Raw genomic sequence first — 20,595 nt, forward strand, 5'->3', positions numbered from 1 at the left:
AAATTCACTTATGGGGGTATCTAGAAATTTTGCAGTTTTCCATAGGGATTATAAACAGTAAAACCTTACAAATTCAGATTAGTTTTCAGGAAAAAATATAGGAAAGAATAAATATCTACTGTAGAGAACAATTAAATATTGGAAATTGGCTAGATGTTGCCTAATAGAGGTTTCATTTTTAATGATTAGATAGGAATTCTTACGTAGCATCTTAAACCTCCAATCCAGACAGTTAAAAGCAGAAGCTAATGTTGCTTATCTATAATACAGTCTTTAAAACAGTTGTAAACAGTTTGTGTATGTAACAGTGAGCATTCCCTGCCCATCTGTGCAAATCGTTAATCCATTTTTTTCTAGGCAGCCCATCTAAGGTTTCCACAGTATAAATTCATTGAGGGCTTTAAAGTTATAATTATATATGAAACATAGCTAGATCAGAGAAAAGAATAAAAGTAAAAGCTTTAAGTTAGTGTTAAAAATTACTTCTCATCATTGATATACTTCGATATTATTCCTCTGGTTTCTGAAGGCAAATAATTGCTTTTCCATTTTCCTATGGAAATTTCAACCACATATAAAACTAGACAGAATGGTATAATGAACCTTCATGTACCCATCATCCAGCTTCAACATTTTTTTTAACATCTTTATTGGAGTATAATTGCTTTAGAGTGTTGTGTTAGTTTCCGCTGTATAACAAAGTGAATCAGCTGTATGCATATGTATATCACCATATCCTCTCCCTCTTGCATCTCCCTCCCACCCTCTCTATCCCACCCCTCTAGGTGGTTGCAAAGCACTGAGCTGATCTCCCTCTGCTGTGCAGCTGCTTGCCACTAACTATCTGTTTTACATTTGCTAGTGTATATATGTCACTGATACTCTCTCACTTGGTCCCAGCTTACCCTTCCCCCTCCCCATGTCCTCATGTCCATTCTCTACATCTGCGTCTTTATTCCTGTCCTGCCCCTAGGTTCTTCAGAACCATTTTTTTTTTACATTCCATATATATGTGTTAGCATATGGTATTTGTTTTTTCTTTCTGACTTACTTCACTCTGTATGACAGTCTCTAGGTTCATCCACCTCACTACAAATAACTCAATTTCATTTCTTTTTATGGCTGAGTAATATTCCATTGTATATATGTGCCACATCTTCTTTATCCATTCATCTGTCGATGGACACTTAGGTTGCTTCCATATCCTGGCTATTGTAAATAGTGCTGCAATGAACATTGTGGCACATGACTCTTTTTGAATTATGGTTTTCAGGGTATGTGCCATTAGTGGGATGCTGCGTCATATGAGTTCTATTTTTAGTTTTTTAAGGAGCCTCCATACTGTTTTCCATAGTGGCTGTATCAATTTACATTCCCACCAGCAGTGCAAGAGGGTTCCCTTTTCTCCACACCCTCTCCAGCATTTATTGTTTCTAGATTTTTTGATGATGGCCATTCTGACCAGTGTGAGATGGTATCTCATTGTAGTTCTGATTTGCATTTCTCTAATGATTAGTGATATTGAGCATCCTTTCATGTGTTTGTTGCCAGTCTGTATATCTTCTTGGGAGAAATGTCTATTTAGGTCTACTGCCCGTTTTTGGACTGGGTTGTTTGTTTTTTTAATATTGAGCTTCATGAGCTGCTTGTAGATTTTGGAGATTAATCCTTTGTCAGTTGCTTCGTTTGTAAATATTTTCTCCCATTCTGAGGGTTGTCTTTTCCTCTTGTTTATAGTTTCCTTTGCTGTGCAAAAGCTTTTAAGTTTCATTAGGTCCCATTTGTTTATTTTTGGTTTATTTTCCATTTCTCTAGGAGGTAGGTCAGAAAGGATCCTGCTGTGATTTATGTCATAGAGTGTTCTGCCTGTTTTCCTCTAAGAGTTTGATAGTGTCTGGCCTTACATTTAGGTCTTTAATCCATTTTGAGTGTATTTTTGTGTGTGATGTTAGGAAGTGTTCTAATTTCATTCTTTTACATGTAGCTGTCCAGTTTTCCCAACACCACTTATTAAAGAGGCTGTCTTTTCTCCATTGTATACTCTTGCCTCCCTTATCAAAGGTAAGGTGACCATATGTGCATGGGTTTATCTTCGGGCTATCTATCCTGTTCCATTGATCCATATTTCTGTTTTTGTGCCAGTACCATACTGTCTTGATTGCTGTAGCTTTGTAGTATAGTCTGAAGTCAGGGAGCCTTATTCCTCCAGCTCCGTTTTTCTTTCTCAAGACTGCTTTGAATATTCGGGGTCTTTTATGTTTCCATACAAATTGTGAAATATTTTGTTCTAGTTCTGTGAAAAATACCATTGGTAGTTTGATAGATTGCATTGAATCTGTAGATTGCTTTGAGTAGTATAGTCATTTTCACAATGTTGATTCTTCCAATCCAAGAACATGGTGTATCTCTCCATCTGTTGGTATCATCTTTAATTTCTTTCATCAGTGTCATAGTTTTCTGCATACAGGTCTTTTGTCTCATTAGGTAAGTTTATACCTAGGTATTTTATTCTTTTTGTTGCAGTGGTAAATGGGAGTGTTTCCTTAATTTCTCTTTCAGATTTTTCATCATTAGTATATAGGAATGCAAGAGATTTCTGTGCATTAATTTTGGTTCCTGCTACTCTACCAGATTCATTGATTAGCTCTAGTAGTTTTCTGGTAGCATCTTTAGGATTCTCTATGTAAAGTGTCGTGTTATCTTCAACCAGTGACAGTTTTACTTCTTCTTTTCCGATTTGGATTCCTTTTATTTCCTTTTCTTCTCTGATTGCTGTGGCTAAAACTTCCAAAACTATGTTGAATAGTGGTAAGAGTGGGCAACTTTGTCTTGTTACTGATCTTGGAGGAAATGGTTTCAGTTTTTCACCATTGAGAATGATGTTGGCTGTGGGTTTGTCATATATGACCTTTAATATGTTGACATAGGTTGTTGACATAGGTTCCCTCTATGTCTACTTTCTGGAGAGTTTTTAATCATAAATGGGTGTTGAATTTTGTCAGAAGCTTTTTCTGCATCTATTGAGATGATCATATAGTTTTTATTCTTCAGTTTGTTAATATGGTTTATCATATTGATTGATTTATGTATATGGAAGAATCCTTGCATCCCTGGGATAAACTCCACTTGATCATGGTGTATGATCCTTTTAATGTGCTGTTGGATTCTGTTTGCTAGTATTTTGCTGAGGATTTTTGCATCAGTGTTCACCAGAGATATCAGCGTGTAGTTTTCTTTTTTTGTGACATCTTTGTCTGGTTTTGGTATCAGGGTGATGGTTTGAAATGAGTTTGGAAGTGTTCCTCCCTCTGCTATGTTTTGGAAGAGTTTGAGAAGGATAGCTGTTAGCTCTTCTCTAAATGTTTGATAGAATTCGTCTGTGAAGCCATCTGGTCCTGGATTTTTGTTAGTTGGAAGGCTTTTGTGTGTGTGTGTGTGTGTGTGTGGTATACGGACCTCTCACTGTTGTGGCCTCTCCCGTTGCGGAACACAGGCTCTGGACACGCAGGCTCAGCAGCCATGGCTCACGGGCCCAGCCACTCCATGGCATGCGGGATCTTCCCGGACTGGGGCACGAACCCGTGTCCCCTGCATCGGCAGGCAGACTCTCAACCACTGTGCCACCAGGGAAGCCCTGTTGGAAGATTTTTAATCACACTTTCAATTTCAGTGCTTGTGATTGGTTTATATTTTCTATTTCTTCCTGGTTCAGTCTTGGAAGATTGTGCTTTTCTAAGAATTTGTCCATTTCTTCCTGGTTTTCCATTTTATTGGCATAGAGTTGCTTGTAGTAATTTCTCATGATCCTTTCTTTGTATTTCTGCAGTGTCGGTTGTTACCTCTCCTTTTTCATTTCTAATTCTTTTGATCTGAGTCTTCTCCCTTTTTTTCTTGATGAGTCTGGCTAATGGTTTATCAATTTTGTTTATCTTCTCAAAGAACCAGCTTTTAGTTTTATTGATCTTTGCTATTGTTTCCTTCATTTCTTTTTCATTTATTTCTGATCTGATCTTTATGATTTTTTTCCTTCTGCTAACTTTGAGGATTTTTTTTGTTCTTTCTCTAATTGCTTTAGGTGTAAAGTTAGGTTGTTTGAGATTTTTCTTGTTTCTTGAGGTAGGATTGTATTGCTATAAACTTCCATCTTAGAACTGCTTTTGCTGCATCCCATAGGTTTTGGGTCATCGTGTTTTCATTGTCATTTGTTTCTAGGTATTTTTTGATTACCTCTTTGAGTTCTTCAGTGATCTCTGGTTATTTAGTAGTGGTATTGTTTAGCCTCCATGTGTTTGTATTTTTTACAGATTTTTTCGTGTATTTGATATCTAGTCTCATAACGTTGTGGTTGGAAAAGATACTTGATACGATTTCAATTTTCTTAAATTTACCAAGGCTTGATCTGTAACCCAAGATATGGTCTATCCTGGAGAGTGTTCCATGAGCACTTGAGAAGAAAGTGTATTCTGTTGTTTTTGGATGGAATGTCCTATAAATATCAATTAAGTCTATTTTGTTTAATGTATCATTTAAAGCTTGTGTTTCCTTATTTATTTTCATTTTGGATGATCTGTCCATTGGTGAAAGTGGGGTGTTAACGTCCCCTACTGTGATTGTGTTACTTTCGATTTCCCCTTTTATGGCTGTTAGCATTTGACTTATGTATTGAGGTGCTCCTATTTTGGGTGCATAAATATTTACAATTCTTATATCTTCTTCTTGGATTGATCCCTTGATCATTATGTAGTGTCCTTCTTTGTCTCTTGTAATAGTCTTTATTTTAAAGTCTATTTTGTCTGATACAAGAATTGCTACTCCAGCTTTCTTTTTTTTTAATTAATTTATTTACTTTTTATTTATTTCTTTTTGGCTCAGTTGGGTCTTTGTTGCTGTGCGCTGGCTTTCTCTAGTTGCGGCGAGCAGGGGCTACTCTTCATTGCGGTGCTCGGGCTTCTCATTGTGGTGGCTTCTCTTGTTGCAGAGCACAGGCTCTAGGCACACGGGCTTCAGTAGTTGTGGCACATGGGCTCAGTAGTTGTGGCTCTCGGTCTGTAGAACACAGCCTCAGTAGTTGTGGTGCATGGGCTTAGTTGCTCCATGGTATGTGGGATCTTCCCAGACCAGGGATTGAACCCATGTGCCCTGCATTGGCAAGCGGATTCTTAACCACTGCACCACTAGGGTAGTCCCTCCAGCTTTCTTTTGATTTCCATTTGCATGGAATCTCTTTTTCCATCCCTTCACTTTCAGTGTGTATGTGTCCCTAGGTCTGAAGTGAGTCTCTTGGAGACAGCATATGTATGGGTCTTGTTTTTTTATCCATTCAGCCAGTCTATGTCTTTTGGTTGGAGCATTTAATCCATTTACATTTAAGGTAATTATTGATATGTATGTTCCTATTGCCATTTCCTTAATTGTTTTGGGTTTTTTATTGTAGGTCTTTTCCTTCTCTTGTGTTTCCTGCCTAGAGAAGTTCCTCTAGCATTTGTTTGAAAGGTGGTTTGGTGGTGCTGAATTCTCTTAGCTTTTGTTTGTCTGTAAAGGTTTTAATTTCTCCATTGAATCTGAATGAGATCCTTGCTGGGTAGAGTAATCTTTGTTGTAGGTTTTTCCCTTTCATCACTTTAAATATGTCCTGTCACTCCCTCTGGCTTGCAGAGTTTCTGCTGAAAGATCAGCTGTTAACCTTATGGAGATTCCCTTGTATGTTATTTGTTGCTTTTCCCTTGCTGCTTTTAATATTTTTCTTTGTATTTAATTCTTGATAGTTTGATTAATATGTGTCTCAGCATGTTTCTCTTTGGGTTTATCCTGTATGCAACTCTCTGTGCTTCCTGGACTTGATTGACTATTTCCTTTCCCATGTTAGGGAAGTTTTCAACTATAATCTCTTCAAATATTTTCTCAGACCCTTTCTTTTTCTCCTCTTCTTCTGGAACCCCTATAATTTGAATGTTGGTGCATTTAATATTGTCCCAGAGGTCTCTGAGACTGTCCTCAATTCTTTTCATTCTGTTTTCTTTATTCTGCTCCCTGGCACTTATTTCCACCATTTTATCTTCCAGCTCACTTATCTGTTCTTCTGCCTCAGTTATTCTGTTATTGATTCCTTCTAGAGTATTTTTAATTTCAGTAATTGTGTTGTTCACCACTGTTTGTTTGCTCTTTAGTTCTTCTAGATCCTTGTTAAATGTTTCTTGTATTTTCTCCTTCTGTTTCTGAGATTTTAGGTCATCTTTACTATCATTACTCTGAATTCTTTTTCAGGTAGGTTGCCTATTTCATCTTCATTTATTTGGTGTTGTAGGTTTTTACCTTACTTCTTCGTCTGTAACATATTTTTTTGTCATTCAATTTTGTTTTTTGATGGGTGCTTCTGTATTCCTGTCTTACTGGTTGTTTGGCCTGAGACATCCAGCACTGGAGTTTGCAGGTAGTTGGATAGAGCTGGGTCTTGGTGCTGAGATGAGGACCTCTGTGAGGCCTTACTCCCATTGATATTCCCTGGGGTCTGAGGTTCTCTGTTAGGCCAGAGGTTTGGACTCGGAGGTCCCACCACAGGAGCTCAGGCCTGACCTTCGGCCTGGGTACCAAGATCCCGCAAGCATGTGGCAGGCGAAGTAATGGTCACCCAAAGACACGGACATCCAAATCCCTGGAACCGCCTGGCTGGTGCATGGCAATGGGGACCCAGAGGCGCCAGAGGGGCAGGGCAGTGGCCTCAGGTGCACAGGGCAGCCTGGTGTTCTCAGAGTCAGAGCCAGGCCATTTGCACTGCCCAGCGTGCCAGGGACTCCACCTGGGCTTGACAGGCCTGGATTCACATCTGAGGTGGCTTCAGCTATTTTTAACTTAGAGCCAATTTGCCAATTTTCTTATACATATCAGTTAATTTTCAAGATTCATGTAAGATCTACAGTACATGTTTGGCTGCTCCACCTCTTAAGTCCTTGTCAATCTATAGATTTTCCTCTCTAACTCTCTTTTACGTCTTTGCAATTTATTTGTTGAAGAAGTGAGGTTCTTTGTCACGTAGAGTTTTCCACTTGGATTTTATTGGTTGCTCCCCTTAGAGTAGTGTATAACATGTTTTTCTTTCCCCTGCATATCCTATTAATTAGCTTGTCCACCCCCACTTATATTTTGAGGTTCATGAGAATTTCTTGTCACCTGGTTTTCTTATATTTATTGTCCATGACTTTGGTTTTGGCTCCTATTAATGGGGATATTCAAAATTGGGGAAGTAGGTTTTTTTTAATGGGAATATTTCAACATTGCATCTTCTCATAGTTTCTTTTGCTGGAAAATTAGAAGTATTAAAATAAGATATAGAGTGAGCTATTTTGTATATTCCACTCTAAATACTTTTGTACCTCAGTAAACAAACTGTGGTATATACATACAATGGAATATAATTCATCCATAAAAAGGAATGAAGTTATGATAAATGCCACAACATGGATGTACCTTGAAAACATTATGCTAAGTGAAATAAGCCAGGCACAGTTTAGCAGGTGCTGGAGTGATGTGGAGAATGCAAAGTTGTTGCTTACTGGTTATAGTTTCTCTTTGAGGTAATGAAAAAGTCTTGGAAATTAATTGTAATGATGGTTGCACAACATCATATGTGTAATTAATACTACTGAATTACACATGTAAAAATGGTTAAAATGGCAATTTTTGTGATATATATATTTATAATAATTTTTTTAAAGGATTAAAGTGATGGAACTGAAAGGATATTATTACTTTGCTATCATCAACTTCCAATGAATCTAACAATTATTTCATGTAGTAGAATTTACATACCACATCACCTTGAAGGGGAATAAGGAAGACACTTGAACAGTATTTTTTTTTCTTTGACTTTGTCAGAACATGTAAATCATAATTTATCCATGCTTATAGGCACTGAGGGCTACCTTACAGGGTGATGCCTTATACCCATATAGCGCCTGGTAGTTTTCAGAAGCCTTTTATATATAGTGTTTAGTTTGGTCTTGTGATGATTCTGTATTATATTTGACCAAATTTCACAGAGGTCTGCTTTTGGTTTCCAGGTCTGATAGAAGTCTGGATCATCCTGCTGGAGCAGCTCACAGCAGCTGTGTCTAACTGTCCACGTCAGCACCAACCCCCGACCTTGGATTTGCTCTTTGAGCTGTTGAGAGATGTTACCAAAACACCTGGTAAATATTTCTATGTCTGTCTTTCGAGGGAGTTTGTTATACATATAACTTTTTTCAGGAAGGTATTTGTATGAGTGTCTGTTTCACTGATGTAACCCCAGAGAGCATAATAGATGCTCGATATATATATTTGTTGAACATTTAAGACATGTCCTTGTATTGTTTATGGGTTTCCCACCAGTCCATTTATAAATAATGGGTGGTGGCCAGGTAGGTGAATGTGTAGAACCCCACTATATTCAGGCCAATGCTGTGGTAGCAATGTCCCCTTGAGCCAGTTGGCTTTGCTCTGTTCTATGGTTACAGCCTTCCTCTGTGGCTGGGTCTCATATACTCCTGGCCCCAGGGCTGTCAGGAGGGCTTAACAGGTCTACCACTGACATGAACCAACCACTCAAATATATGAAGACAGCAACATCTTAATTGTATAAGGGTCATAGGTGATTATATTTGGGAAAAGACATCTAGTGAGTTCCTGATAGTACAGGAAATGGCCCTTGGGAATTTATTTCTTGTTCTGAACTAGTCAAGGTTAGCATGCACACTTACTCATCCAAATTTTCCCAAGATTGGAGAAATTTTTTATAGAAATTTTGGTTTTCACTAACAGAATCAGAACCACCAATGAAACCACTAGTTTAATTCTCGAGTAATAAGAGGAGTTTTGTATTCAGTGTAAACTGATGAAGACTTGATAAGTGATACTGTTTTAAGATCCATAGCAAAGTTTATATCAGAATTTTTTTCAGGAACACCATTATAGCTACTCCTACACATTAAAAATTTAAAGACTTTCTCTCCAAGAATAAGCAGGTATCTTATAGAATTAATTAATATGCCACTATTTCTAAATCTGTTATATTGGTCAGTATCATTTTCTACTACTCAGTGTGTATGAAGAGCATTTTAGCCCAATAATTCTACTTCTAGAAATCTATCAAAGGAAATTAACAGTAATAAAGATAACATTCTATATATAATGATGTTTGATTAAGCATCTTGAATACCAAAATAATTATGAACACCCTAAATGGGTTAAATAAGTTATGGTAAAAGCATGTAAATATCTACAGGCATTAAAATGAATATCTGAATAATATTTAATGACATCAATAATTGTTTATAGGGCGTTATGTTAAAATATATATAGCGTGGAGTACAATCTCTACTTTATGAGAAACATTTATAAATATACACATACACCCAAAGATAATACATTCAAAAAGTACTAGAAGGAAATACATCAAAATATTATTTTCTTCTTCTTTATATTCTCGTGTTTTCTGTGTTTATTATGAAAAGGATACCTTGCTTTTGTAGTCAGAATTTTAAAAATCCATCAACATTTCCACAAATATTTTTATTACAGTGTTGTTCATAAAGCAAAATATAGAAACATCTTAAATTTCCATCAGTAAGGGAATGGATAAGTAAACTAATGCATATACAGTTTGAATAGTTTGGAACAGTATGTGGTAATAAAAATGAGGAATATCTAATTTGCTGACACAGAATGATCTCTAACTTGTAACTGTTATGGGCAAAAAATCAACATGCAGACCAAGGTTTACCTTATCCCATTTATATAAAAGTAATTTAAAAACCCTATATTTCTCTTTGTTTCATATAAATATATGTACTCTTAGTGTCATATAAATATACTTACAGTTCAAAGGGTTAACTTTTTCTTATATGTGTATATGTATTTGTATGTTTATGGGGACTAAGGAATTGATCAAGTGATACTTTCACTTTATCAGTATTATTTGAATTTTAACGAGTATATTTATGTATTATGTAATTAAAATCATGCAGAAACAAAAAAAAATGTCACCAAAGACCATATATTTCCCAATCAGTGGTAAATTCTTTTTCCTTGCTCCTTCTCAGAATGGGGACCTCCTGCGAAAGAGGAAAGAGGTGGGAAGCTCTCTGCCGTCACTTGGTGCTGCCATTTTGTTGCAGGAGAGGTGCTAAGATAACAATTCTGATGCTGACCTTTCTTTTTCAGGACCAGGGTTTGGCATCTATGCAGTTGTTCACCTTCTCCTTCCTGTGATGTCCCTTTGGCTTCGCCGTAGCCATAAAGACCATTCTTACTGGGACGTGGCCTCTGCTAACTTCAAGCATGCCATTGGTCTGTCCTGTGAGCTGGTGGTGGAGCACATTCAAAGCTTCATCCATTCAGGTATCTATGGTGCCAAAGCAGCTCATGCTGAGTAGTTGTTTAGTAGACAGCAGCATTGTCTAGAAGTGCTTAGTAAACACCAGTGCATGATTTTTGTCCTGGGAATTATTAAAATAGAATTATGTGGTTAGTGCCAGCCTTCTAATAGTAGGTTGTCAAGAAGAAAATTGGTACTCCTGTGTCCTCTACAAAATTATCAAACAGAATGCTTAAAATACATGTGTGACTAAAAATAAAACACCTAATGAGGTCTAGGATATCTGTGCATTAGGAGAGGGGAGGCAAATTCAAGTATATAATAAATTAAAAAAGAAGAAATACCCCTCTAGGCTGGGGGGTAAGGGAGAGAGTTTATCCTATTGTCCTGCTGCATCTGGGGAGGCTAAATGGAAGAGGCAGGGTTTTAGAAAAGGCTCAAATTATGGGCAAGAGGTTACTTTACTTAACAGATTATGGGGGAAGGTGGGTCTTAATATCTGTGGCACTTTGAAAAAGATTTGGAAGTGTGGGGTGGATAGTATGCTGAAGTCAGCAGACAGAGAGGGAGCTGTTATGTCAGCTGTGGTACCAGTGGAGCAGCATTTGTGAAATAGATTCTTGCCATGGAAAGATCTGGAAATTTGGGAGCAGGAGGAATCTTGCTACTAGCCCTAAGGGTTATAAAGAAAAGGGAAAGACATACAGAAGTTTAAGGGAAGAGGTAAGGTCAGAGGCTCCCTTGTTGGCAAGGTTAGAGAAACTCATGAGAATTTGACCCCAAGGAAGAGTCAAAAAGCAAAGATAAGAAATGGGGGTCTCCACTAAGCTTAGTAAGGACAATTTGCCCTGCAAAAAACACACCGATCGAGAAAGAAGAAAAATGGGTATTTCCACATGCAGGCACTAACTGCATCCCTAGTGGTAGAGCTTCTGTCCAGGTCCTGGCTTTGCACAGCTCAGGACCCTTGAGGATTCCACTGAGAATTGGTTCTGTGGCATCGCAAGGACTTTGTGGAAAAGAACACTGGCATATTCCTTGAACTGGGCAAACAGAATGTGATTTTGGGAGGTCTTAATTTCTTTAGTCTGGGGACAGCATGCAGACTGAAGCCAAACTGAAAAGGTTCAAGAAGTGGTAGTTGGTATGAGAAGATTTTTTGTTTACTAAGAGCATTTAATTCAATCTAATTCAACGATCAGCTGTAAGGAATGTTTGTTTTATCTTTTCCCTGTAAGAATTAAAAATTTTTACTAGCTAGTATTCAGGCTATATAATAGTATATGTTCTATTTTGCTGAGCAGAGGAATTATATACTTTGAAAAGTGTACATCAACACATTAAAGTGAGCCACATGCATTTCATCTTGATATATCTAGAAATGGATGAAACAAGCTAAAATTAGGTAAAACCAAGATAATTTTTGCTGTAATGAGTGTTTTGTTTTTGTTGTTATTGTTATGGCCAGTTTTCTCATTGTTCTATTTCCCAGATACTTGTATATTTTTTGCATCATTTAGCCTTTCCTCTTTTGCTGTAGTATAGATGCCGTCCAGCCCCTCCCTTTGCAATACCACTGAGTGCAATCTCGCTTTGATTTTCCTGCAGACATCAGGTACGAGAGCATGCTCAACACCATGCTGAAGGACCTCTTTGAGTTGCTGGTGGCGTGTGTGGCCAAGCCCACAGAAACCATCTCCCGCGTGGGCTGCTCCTGCATTAGGTGACATAAAGGTTCCCTGGCTCTCCACAAAACTGGAGTTTTTATTATGAAATCCAGGGGAATTTAATTCTTTGATGGTAGCAGTCTACTTATAAAAATGACTGTGCTACTAAACTCTTCATTTCATCCAGTCAGCAAATATTTATGGTGTAAGTCATGATACAGGGTGCTCCACTGCCCAAAGTGATGTGACCAAGGTCCCTACCCGCAGGGAGCATACAACCTGTTCTAAAGGGCAGAACAAAGAGAGTCATGGGAGAAGTGATAATAGGAAGGAGGGACTATAAATGCCATGAAAGGACGAGATGCCTGGAGAGTAGAGCAGTCAGCAAGACCTTCCGTAGTAATGACACTTGGTCGGATCTCCCAAGGTGGGTTAGCTTCCGCTAGGTGGCGACTTTGTAAGCAGAAGAACAGCATGAACACACATATGGAGATAAGAGTTACAAGTGGCAAGAGGGTTTTATCTTGTTATGTGTAGAGAAGTAGTGGCAAATTGGGCTGGAATGGGAAAATTAGAATATATACATGCAAGCCTAAGTTTAAACATCGGCCTATTTGTAGTGGGGATCCACTGATATTTTCTTTACATTAAATGGGTTAGGAAGTAGTATTAGGACAATGGCATACCAGATGGGCCGAAGGCAAGCGTGACAAAAGACAGCAAGACTTGGAACTACAGACTAAATCTAGGCACGCGTCTGGAAGGACCTACCTACCTTTTGGGACAAGAAAATATATGAATTCAAAACTTCTTTCCTTTTTTCTCCTGGCAGGTACGTCCTCGTGACAGCGGGCCCCGTGTTCACGGAGGAGATGTGGAGGCTGGCTTGCTGTGCCCTGCAGGACGCCTTCTCGGCCACGCTCAAGCCGGTGAAGGTAAGTCACTCAGAGGAGAGACCAGGGCACCTCCAGCCTTCCTCAGCTCCCTGATGCTCCTCAAGTTGGGTCGCCTGGATTCCGCCTCCCTCCTTGTAGCAGGCGGTCTCACTTGGTGGGAACAAGGTAGCTGGATCAGTACTTTGTCCCAGACACAGTGACAGCGGTAGATCAAAGACAGGGCCTGGAGCCATGAACTCAGCTGCACCCAGCGAACGACTGCTGTGTTTCTCCCCAGGATCTGCTGGGCTGCTTCCACAGCGGCACCGAGAGCTTCAGCGGGGAAGGCTGCCAGGTGAGGGTGGCGGCCCCGTCCTCCTCCCCCAGTGCTGAGGCCGAGTACTGGCGCATCCGAGCCATGGCTCAGCAGGTAAGGGTGGGGTTTTGGATCCCAGGGGCTCTGGAAGCTTGAGATACTGCTAGGGGTCGTTTCTGAAGGCCGTGCATCACCACACTGCCTTTCCTTCCTTTAGGGACATATGTGTCCCGGCTCTGAGCTCTGGCCACTGCTGTTCTTTTCCCGAAATCACTTGAACCTAGTCAACAGCGTTATGGTCCTCTCACCATTTGTAGCTTGTTACATCCACCAGTACACTGATCAGAAAGGGTCCTTTCCACCCAGCCACTGCACTCCATACATAACTTGGCTTGTACTACTTATGTTATAAATAGTTACTGAAATACTATTGTTAATGCTAGGCTATGAGTGTCTAAAACTGGTAAACTTATTTTTTTCCTATATCTCCCATACCCAGCAAAGAGCTTAACATTTACAAGTTGTTTAATAAATTTGAGTTGAATGTTAACTAATCAGTAAAATTAAGATGTACTTATCTGTGCAGTAATCACCATGTACCAATGACTTTTTCTTCTGACACATGGCAGAAGTCACAAAAGTTGGTTGTAAGCTGATGAGTCAGAAGCAGAGAACATATTCTGTATATTGGTAGTCCTACAGCAGGGCAGAGAGAAGGCACTTAGTAAATATTTCTTGAGTCAATGAATCACTAAATTACGGAAGTCCTTAATAGAATTTCCCCTTAGCACACTGATAACCCAGGATGCCCCATCAACAAAAAGAACTCAGTCACGTTCACCATATTAGTTGAGAAGTTTCCTGCCAGGTCTGGCTTCTGAAGCGCTTTCCCCAGCTCTACTCAGAGAGTGGGACAAGAACCTCCCACCTTCAACTACTCACATCTGCTGAGCACATTCCTAACATCCCGGACACGGGTTCTGGCCAGGAACCATAACAGAGAAGGCAAGAGGGTGGTCCTCCTCTGAAGGGGTGGCCTCTCTAAGTAGAAAGCCTTCACAGCTGACTAGATGAGGAATTTTCCCATGTGCATCCAGCAGTCTTTCCACCCACAGCAAGAATATGAAAATGGAATCCTGTTCTGAAATAGTTAATGGAGAAGAACAGCAGAAAACAGTTCGTGAATCTTTCATTTCTTCATATTACTATCTTCTTCAGTCCCAAACCTTCTCCCATATTTACTCTTCAGGTAACCCAGTATTCAATGATCTGATAATTTAACAAGATTTGGAAAGAAAAAATTCCTTAAGAATACTCAGGTTTCCAAAGGGAAGTAGTGAAGGTGTATGTCAAATGAAAGCATTTAGATCAGAATCCGAGAAGTGGCTGCTGTTTTCTAAGTCACTTCTCCCATTGTCTGTTAATAGAGCAGCAGCCGCCCTGACAGGAGAAGTCCCAATTAGTTTCCTGTTCCTGCATTGTTTAGAATATGTACCAACAGACACCTAAAGCAGAGAAGACCTCTTACAAACATAGCCCCTTTTTATTTACTCTTAACTAACATTAAATGTCAGTCCTTGCTATTTGGAGTGTAATGACTTGTCACATGGCAGAAGCAGTAGTGTTATTACTGTTCGTGCCAGCAGCTAACTTTTATTGAGTATTTACTCTTCTGTTCTAATGCTTTGCATATGTCAATACACACATTTTAATTCATTTAATTCTCTCAACAAACATACCAGTAGGAAATCATTACCAACCTCATTTTAAAGGTGAAAAAATGAGTAGAAAGAGTGAGCCACTTGCCGAAGGCCATCCAGCTGATCACTGGCAGAGGCAGGTTGAGGATGGTGGTGCTCTGACCTGTACCTTTGTATACGTGTGCAGGTGTTTATGTTGGACACCCAGAGCTCCCCAAAGACTCCAAACAACTTTGATCATGCTCAGTCCTGTCAGCTCATTATTGAACTCCCTCCTGATGAGAAGCCAAATGGACACACCAAGAAAAGGTAAGCAGCCAAGCACTTATAAATAGGAAAGTTCATTTCTGAAAGCAAAATCCTGTTAGCATTTTAACCAAATTTCACATGTGTTCATTTGCTAGGGCTGCCATAACAAAGTACACAGACTGGGTGGCTTAAACCACAGGAATTTAATTTCTCACAGTTCTGGAGCCTAGAAGTCCAAGATCAGGGTGTCAGCCATGTTGGTTTCTTCTGAGGCCTCCCTCCTTGGCTTCTAGATGAATGTCCGTTCCCTGTGTCTTTACATGGTCTTTCCTCTGTATATGTCTTTGTGCAAATTTCCTCCTCTTAGGAGGACACCAGTCATATTGGATTAAGGCCCATCCTAATGCCCCCATTAATCCAATTATTTCTTTAAAGACCCTTTTTCCAAGTATACATTCTGTGATACTATGGATTAGGACTTCCATGTATGAATTTGGCAGAGGGGGACACAACTCACTGTATCTATAGCATCATACATATCATAATCCTTCTAAAAAAAATAATATGAGGCCTGATTCATATTGTTTCAGTGAGAAATACATCATTAACTTCTCCTGAGCAGTACAGCTGTTAGGATACAGAAAGCTCAGTGCATGCCACAAGAAACTTGCCCTTTCTTTTTAAATACTATCATCCTGCCAAAAAAACATTGTTCCTAGAGTTTAGGATGAAGCCAGTGACTGAAAGTTCCCATTTTAAAACTTCTGACACACTAATAATAATGATAAGTATTTGAGTGCAATAGATGAAGTACAGGGAGTAGGTAATACACTTCCACTTGTGCACGAGGAAACATTCAGGGAGACTGTGAAGCAGGGGAGCTGGAATCAAAACCAGGTCTAGCTGAGCACAATGCCTGTGTCCTTGACCATTTCCATGTTAGGGAGAGAGTGTGATTTTTCCAAAAGTTACCAGGTAGCATAGCAGTTTGATTAATATACCTATTTGGGTGAAATAATTTCCAGGTACTAATTTTTTTTAGTCAAGTGTGTGTGGTACATACAGAAGACTATGTGGAAGGTTCAAAGGTTATCAAGCATGAATAAAAAGTGAAATAACTATGAACCTGCCACTGCACTTCAGAGGTAGAACTTTACCAATATCCCACGTACTCCTCCCAATTCTGTGCCCTGCTTCCCTCCACTGCCAATCACGCAAAAGTGTTGGGCATTTTTATCTATTCTGCATACCAGTGATTGTGCACTCCTTTCCACAGCTTTAAGCGTTGATCTACTTTCAAATTTCAGTTCTTTTCTTACCTGTTTTCCTTTTATTTCTAGTTCCTTCAGCCAATTATTCCACTAAAACAATTTTTGAAGTAAAAGGAGAAAAAGGGGGAGAGGAATAATAAGCTGAATTCACATTATAAATAAAACACAGGAAAAATAGGATACCTAATATTCCTATGTTACTGGTTTAATGGTTTTAAAAGGTTAAGATTTAAAAATTTATCACCATGGTTCCTCAGTTTACTTAGTACTTTTAATAGACAATTACCCCCTCAGTGAAATTCAGTAAAACAGGAAAAGCACAAATTCTTTAGTAGAAACCACTATGCCTTAAAACATCCTCTAAAATTCTTTAAGTATTTTGCGTTGTTGCATTTCACTCATTCACAGGGGCAATTCTTAGCACAGAACGTAGGAGAAGATGAGTTAGATGTAAGAAAAGTTTGTGCATCTGCTGGTCGGGTGTGTCCTCAGAGGTCCACATTAAAATCACCCATGGGGAAAAAAAGACTGGAACTAAAACCAGATTGCAACATTTAAGTAAAAAGAAATCTGGGTTGGTTGGTTTGTTTGTTTTAACATCTTTATGGAGTATAATTGCTTTACAATGGTGTGTTAGTTTCTGCTTTGTAACAAAGTGAATCAGTTATACATATACGTAAGTTCCCATATCTCTTCCCTCTTGCATCTCCCTCCCTCCCTATTCCACCCCTCTAGGTGGTCACAAAGCACCAAGCTGATCTCCCTGTGCTATTCGGCTGCTTCCCACTAGCTATCTATTTTACATTTGGTAGTGTATATATGTCCTTGCCACTCTCTCACTTCGTCCCAGCTTACCCTTCTCCCTCCCCATATCCTAATGAAACTTAAAAGCTTTTGCACAGCAAAGGACACCATAAACAAGACCAAAAGACAACCCTCAGAATGGGAGAAAATATTTGCAAATGAAGCAACTGACAAAGGATTAATCTCCAAAATTTACAAGCAGCTCATGCAGCTCAATAGCAAAAAAACAAACAACCCAATCCAAAAATGGGCAGAAGACCTAAATAGACATTTCTCCAAAGAAGATATACAGACTGCCAACAAACACATGAAAGAATGCTCAACATCATTAATCATAGAGAAATGCAAATCAGAACTACAATGAGATACCATCTCATACTGGTCAGAATGGCCATCATCAAAAAATCTACAAATAATAAATGCTGGAGAGGGTGTGGAGAAAAGGGAACCCTCTTGCACTGTTGGTGGGAATGTAAATTGATACAGCCACTATGGAGAACAGTATGGAGGTTCCTTAAAAAACTAAAAATAGAACTACCATATGACCCAGCAATCCCACTACTGGGCATATACCCTGAGAAAACCATAATTCAAAAAGAGGCATGTACCACAATGTTCACTGCAGCTCTATTTACAGTAGCCCAGACATGGAAGCAACCTAAGTGTCCACCAACAGATGACTTCTGAAGGTTCAGGAGTCCAGGCTGCCAGCAGGATGGGGTTGAAGTGTCAGAGCCACTGCTCAAGGAGACCATTTCTTCCAGGCACCTGCACTCAGAACTAATCTGGTTTTTGTTATTTTGGTTTGTTTTGAATGCTTCTCTCAGCATACATTTGCCCTGGGACAAGAAGATGAGAAAGGCACTGCCCTGTCCCTTGAAGATTTAAGGTATAGTGGGGAGGCCAGCCCAGTGATAAGTGACAGGATTTCCCTTCTTAGTTAGTGTCCTGTAGTTGTGGACATGAAGCACTAGACCAAATTGGTGGCTTTCACAGCCTGCTTCTTCAAAAGAGTGCATATTCAGGTCTCCTAATACCTCAAGTAACTTCTATGGTGGGAGAATTGGGAGGGGATGGGGAGTTACCATTTAATGGGTTCAGAGTTTCTGTTTGTGATGATGAAAAAGTTCTAGAAATAGATAGTGGTGATGGTTACACAACATTGTGCATGTACTTAATGCTACTGAATTGAACTTTTAAAAATGGTTAAAATGGTAACATCAGGTTATATATATTTTACCACAAAAAAGTTGCTTAAGTGATATGTTAGAAGGGGTTACTGTTTGTGAGCCCTTTGTACATATTCCATTTTTGCTGAAAGTATGATGTTTTGAGATACCACTACATGAAGGTCAAAATCAACCTTTAAAAAATGTATGGGAGGATTTTTGTTCTTTTTTGCGAGTTAAAATATTTTTCCTGCTAGTTACAAAAGTAATTTTTAAATTCATGGTCTTAAAAAATGGTACAAATGAACTTATTTACAAAACAGAAATAGAGTCACAGATGTAGAAAACAAACTAATGGTTACCAGGGGGGAAAGGGAGGGGGGAGAGAGAGATCGGGATTGACATATATACACTACTATACATAAAATAGATAACTAATAAGAACCTACTGTATAGCACAGGGAACTCAATACTCTGTAGTGACCTATATGGGAACAGAATCTTAAAAGGAGATATAGGTATATATGTAATATGTATGAGATATAGTAACTGATGCACTTTGCTGTACACCTGAAACTAATGATATTGTAAATCAACTATACTCCAATAAAAATTTTTTTAAGTATTAATGTAACAGTTTGACTTTGGAAATCAGTAGTATGAATGAGTTGTAATTTTGTCATTATCCAGTTATGGGAATTAGTTTGCAACATCATGGCATAAGCTATTTTCATGAAATTCTAAGAGCAGTGAAAAGAATGGAAAACCATAAACCCAAAACCACATTGGTGAATTAAAATGTTGAAATTGGAATTGAGAATGTTTTCTTAGTACAGGAATCCAGCCAAACAAAAGGGGCTGAATCACCAAAATGTGAGCATTCACTTCTAATGTTGCCTTATCAGGGCTGTGCCCTGATTAGGAAGTTGTCATGACTGGTGGGTTGCACCTGCTTCTCAACCAGGCGATCTGGCCAGATGTCTAGGGAGCATTCACTCTCTCCCCCAAATGCACAACCAAGGCCCACAAACAAGTCCCACGTCTGTGCTGGCAGAAAAGGATGCAGAAAGGAATTAGCCTGTGCTGAGTGAATGCTGTTTTCTCTCCTAGGTTTGTTATAGAAGGCTGCAAATTAAATTATCAATTTCTTTAATTTCTTTCTTTGAAAATATTAGCCCCATAATACCTCTAAAGTTAAAAAACATTTCAGTGTTTAGACCTTCTCTATCTCACACACTGGAAGCACTAAAGCTTTTATACATATGTACCTAAAGCATTAACATTTTTAATCCTGGAAAACTGATTTGGTGCCTATAAACCAACTTCAAAAAGATTCTAAAAAGCTTTGGGTTTGAAGATGGTTGAGTAGAAGGACATGAGCTCACCCCTTCTTATGGGAAAACCAAAATCACAACTAACTGCTGAACAACCACTGTGAAATAAATGCTGGAACCTACCAAAAAAGATACCCTACATCCAAAGACAAAGAAGCAGCCACAATGAGACAGTAACAGGGGCACAATCGTGATAAAATCAAAGCCCACACACACCAGGTGGGCAACCCACAAACTGAAAAAACAATTATACCACAGAAGTTCTCGCATAGGAGTGAAAGGTCTGAGGCCCACATCAGGCTCCCCAGCCTGGGGGTCTGGAGGAGGAGCCCCCAGAGAATCTGGCTTTGAAGGCCAGCGGGGTTTGATCACAGGAATTCCACAGGACTGGAGGAGACATAAACTCCACTCTTGGAGGGCGCACACAGGGTCTCATGCACAGTACCCAGGGAAAAAAGCAGAGACCTCATAAGAGACTGGTCAGACTTACCTGCTAGTATCGGAGGGTCTCCTACAGAGTTGAGGGTGGGGGGTGGCTCTGGTTCACTGCAGGGACAAGGACACTGGTGGCAGCAGTTCTGGTGAATATTCATTGGTGTGAGCACTCTTGGAGGCTGCCATTTTCTCACCAAGACCTGGCCCCACCCAACAGCCTGTAGGCTCCAGTGCTGGGATGCCTCAGGCCAAAGAACCAACAGGGAAGGAACACAGCCCCACCCATCAGCAGGCAGGCTGCTTAAAGTCTTCCTGAATAAATAGCTGCTTGATAAACACACCCCCTGACATGGCCCTGCCCACCAGAGGGAAGAGATCCAGCTCCACCCACCAGTGGACAGGTACCAGTCCCTCCCACCAGGAA

The 20,595-nt window shown here is 39.4% G+C and overlaps 1 protein-coding gene across 1 annotated transcript in view; it reads left to right on the top strand.

The window, feature by feature from the left end:
• The window catches only part of ARFGEF3 (ARFGEF family member 3), a gene marked incomplete at its 5' end in the record, with an annotated part of 187,936 nt that overhangs the window by 153,177 nt on the left and 14,164 nt on the right, over positions 1-20,595 (top strand). The window contains 6 exons of the mRNA XM_081250676.1: positions 8,058-8,186; positions 10,198-10,374; positions 11,960-12,074; positions 12,851-12,953; positions 13,192-13,323; positions 15,097-15,218. Coding sequence (XP_081106802.1) covers positions 8,058-8,186; positions 10,198-10,374; positions 11,960-12,074; positions 12,851-12,953; positions 13,192-13,323; positions 15,097-15,218 — 778 coding nt within the window. The remainder of the gene's footprint in view (positions 1-8,057; positions 8,187-10,197; positions 10,375-11,959; positions 12,075-12,850; positions 12,954-13,191; positions 13,324-15,096; positions 15,219-20,595) is intronic.

This window comes from Mesoplodon bidens, assembly GCF_964165515.1.
Source record: "Mesoplodon bidens genome assembly, chromosome: 12".
NCBI lineage: Eukaryota > Metazoa > Chordata > Mammalia > Artiodactyla > Ziphiidae > Mesoplodon > Mesoplodon bidens.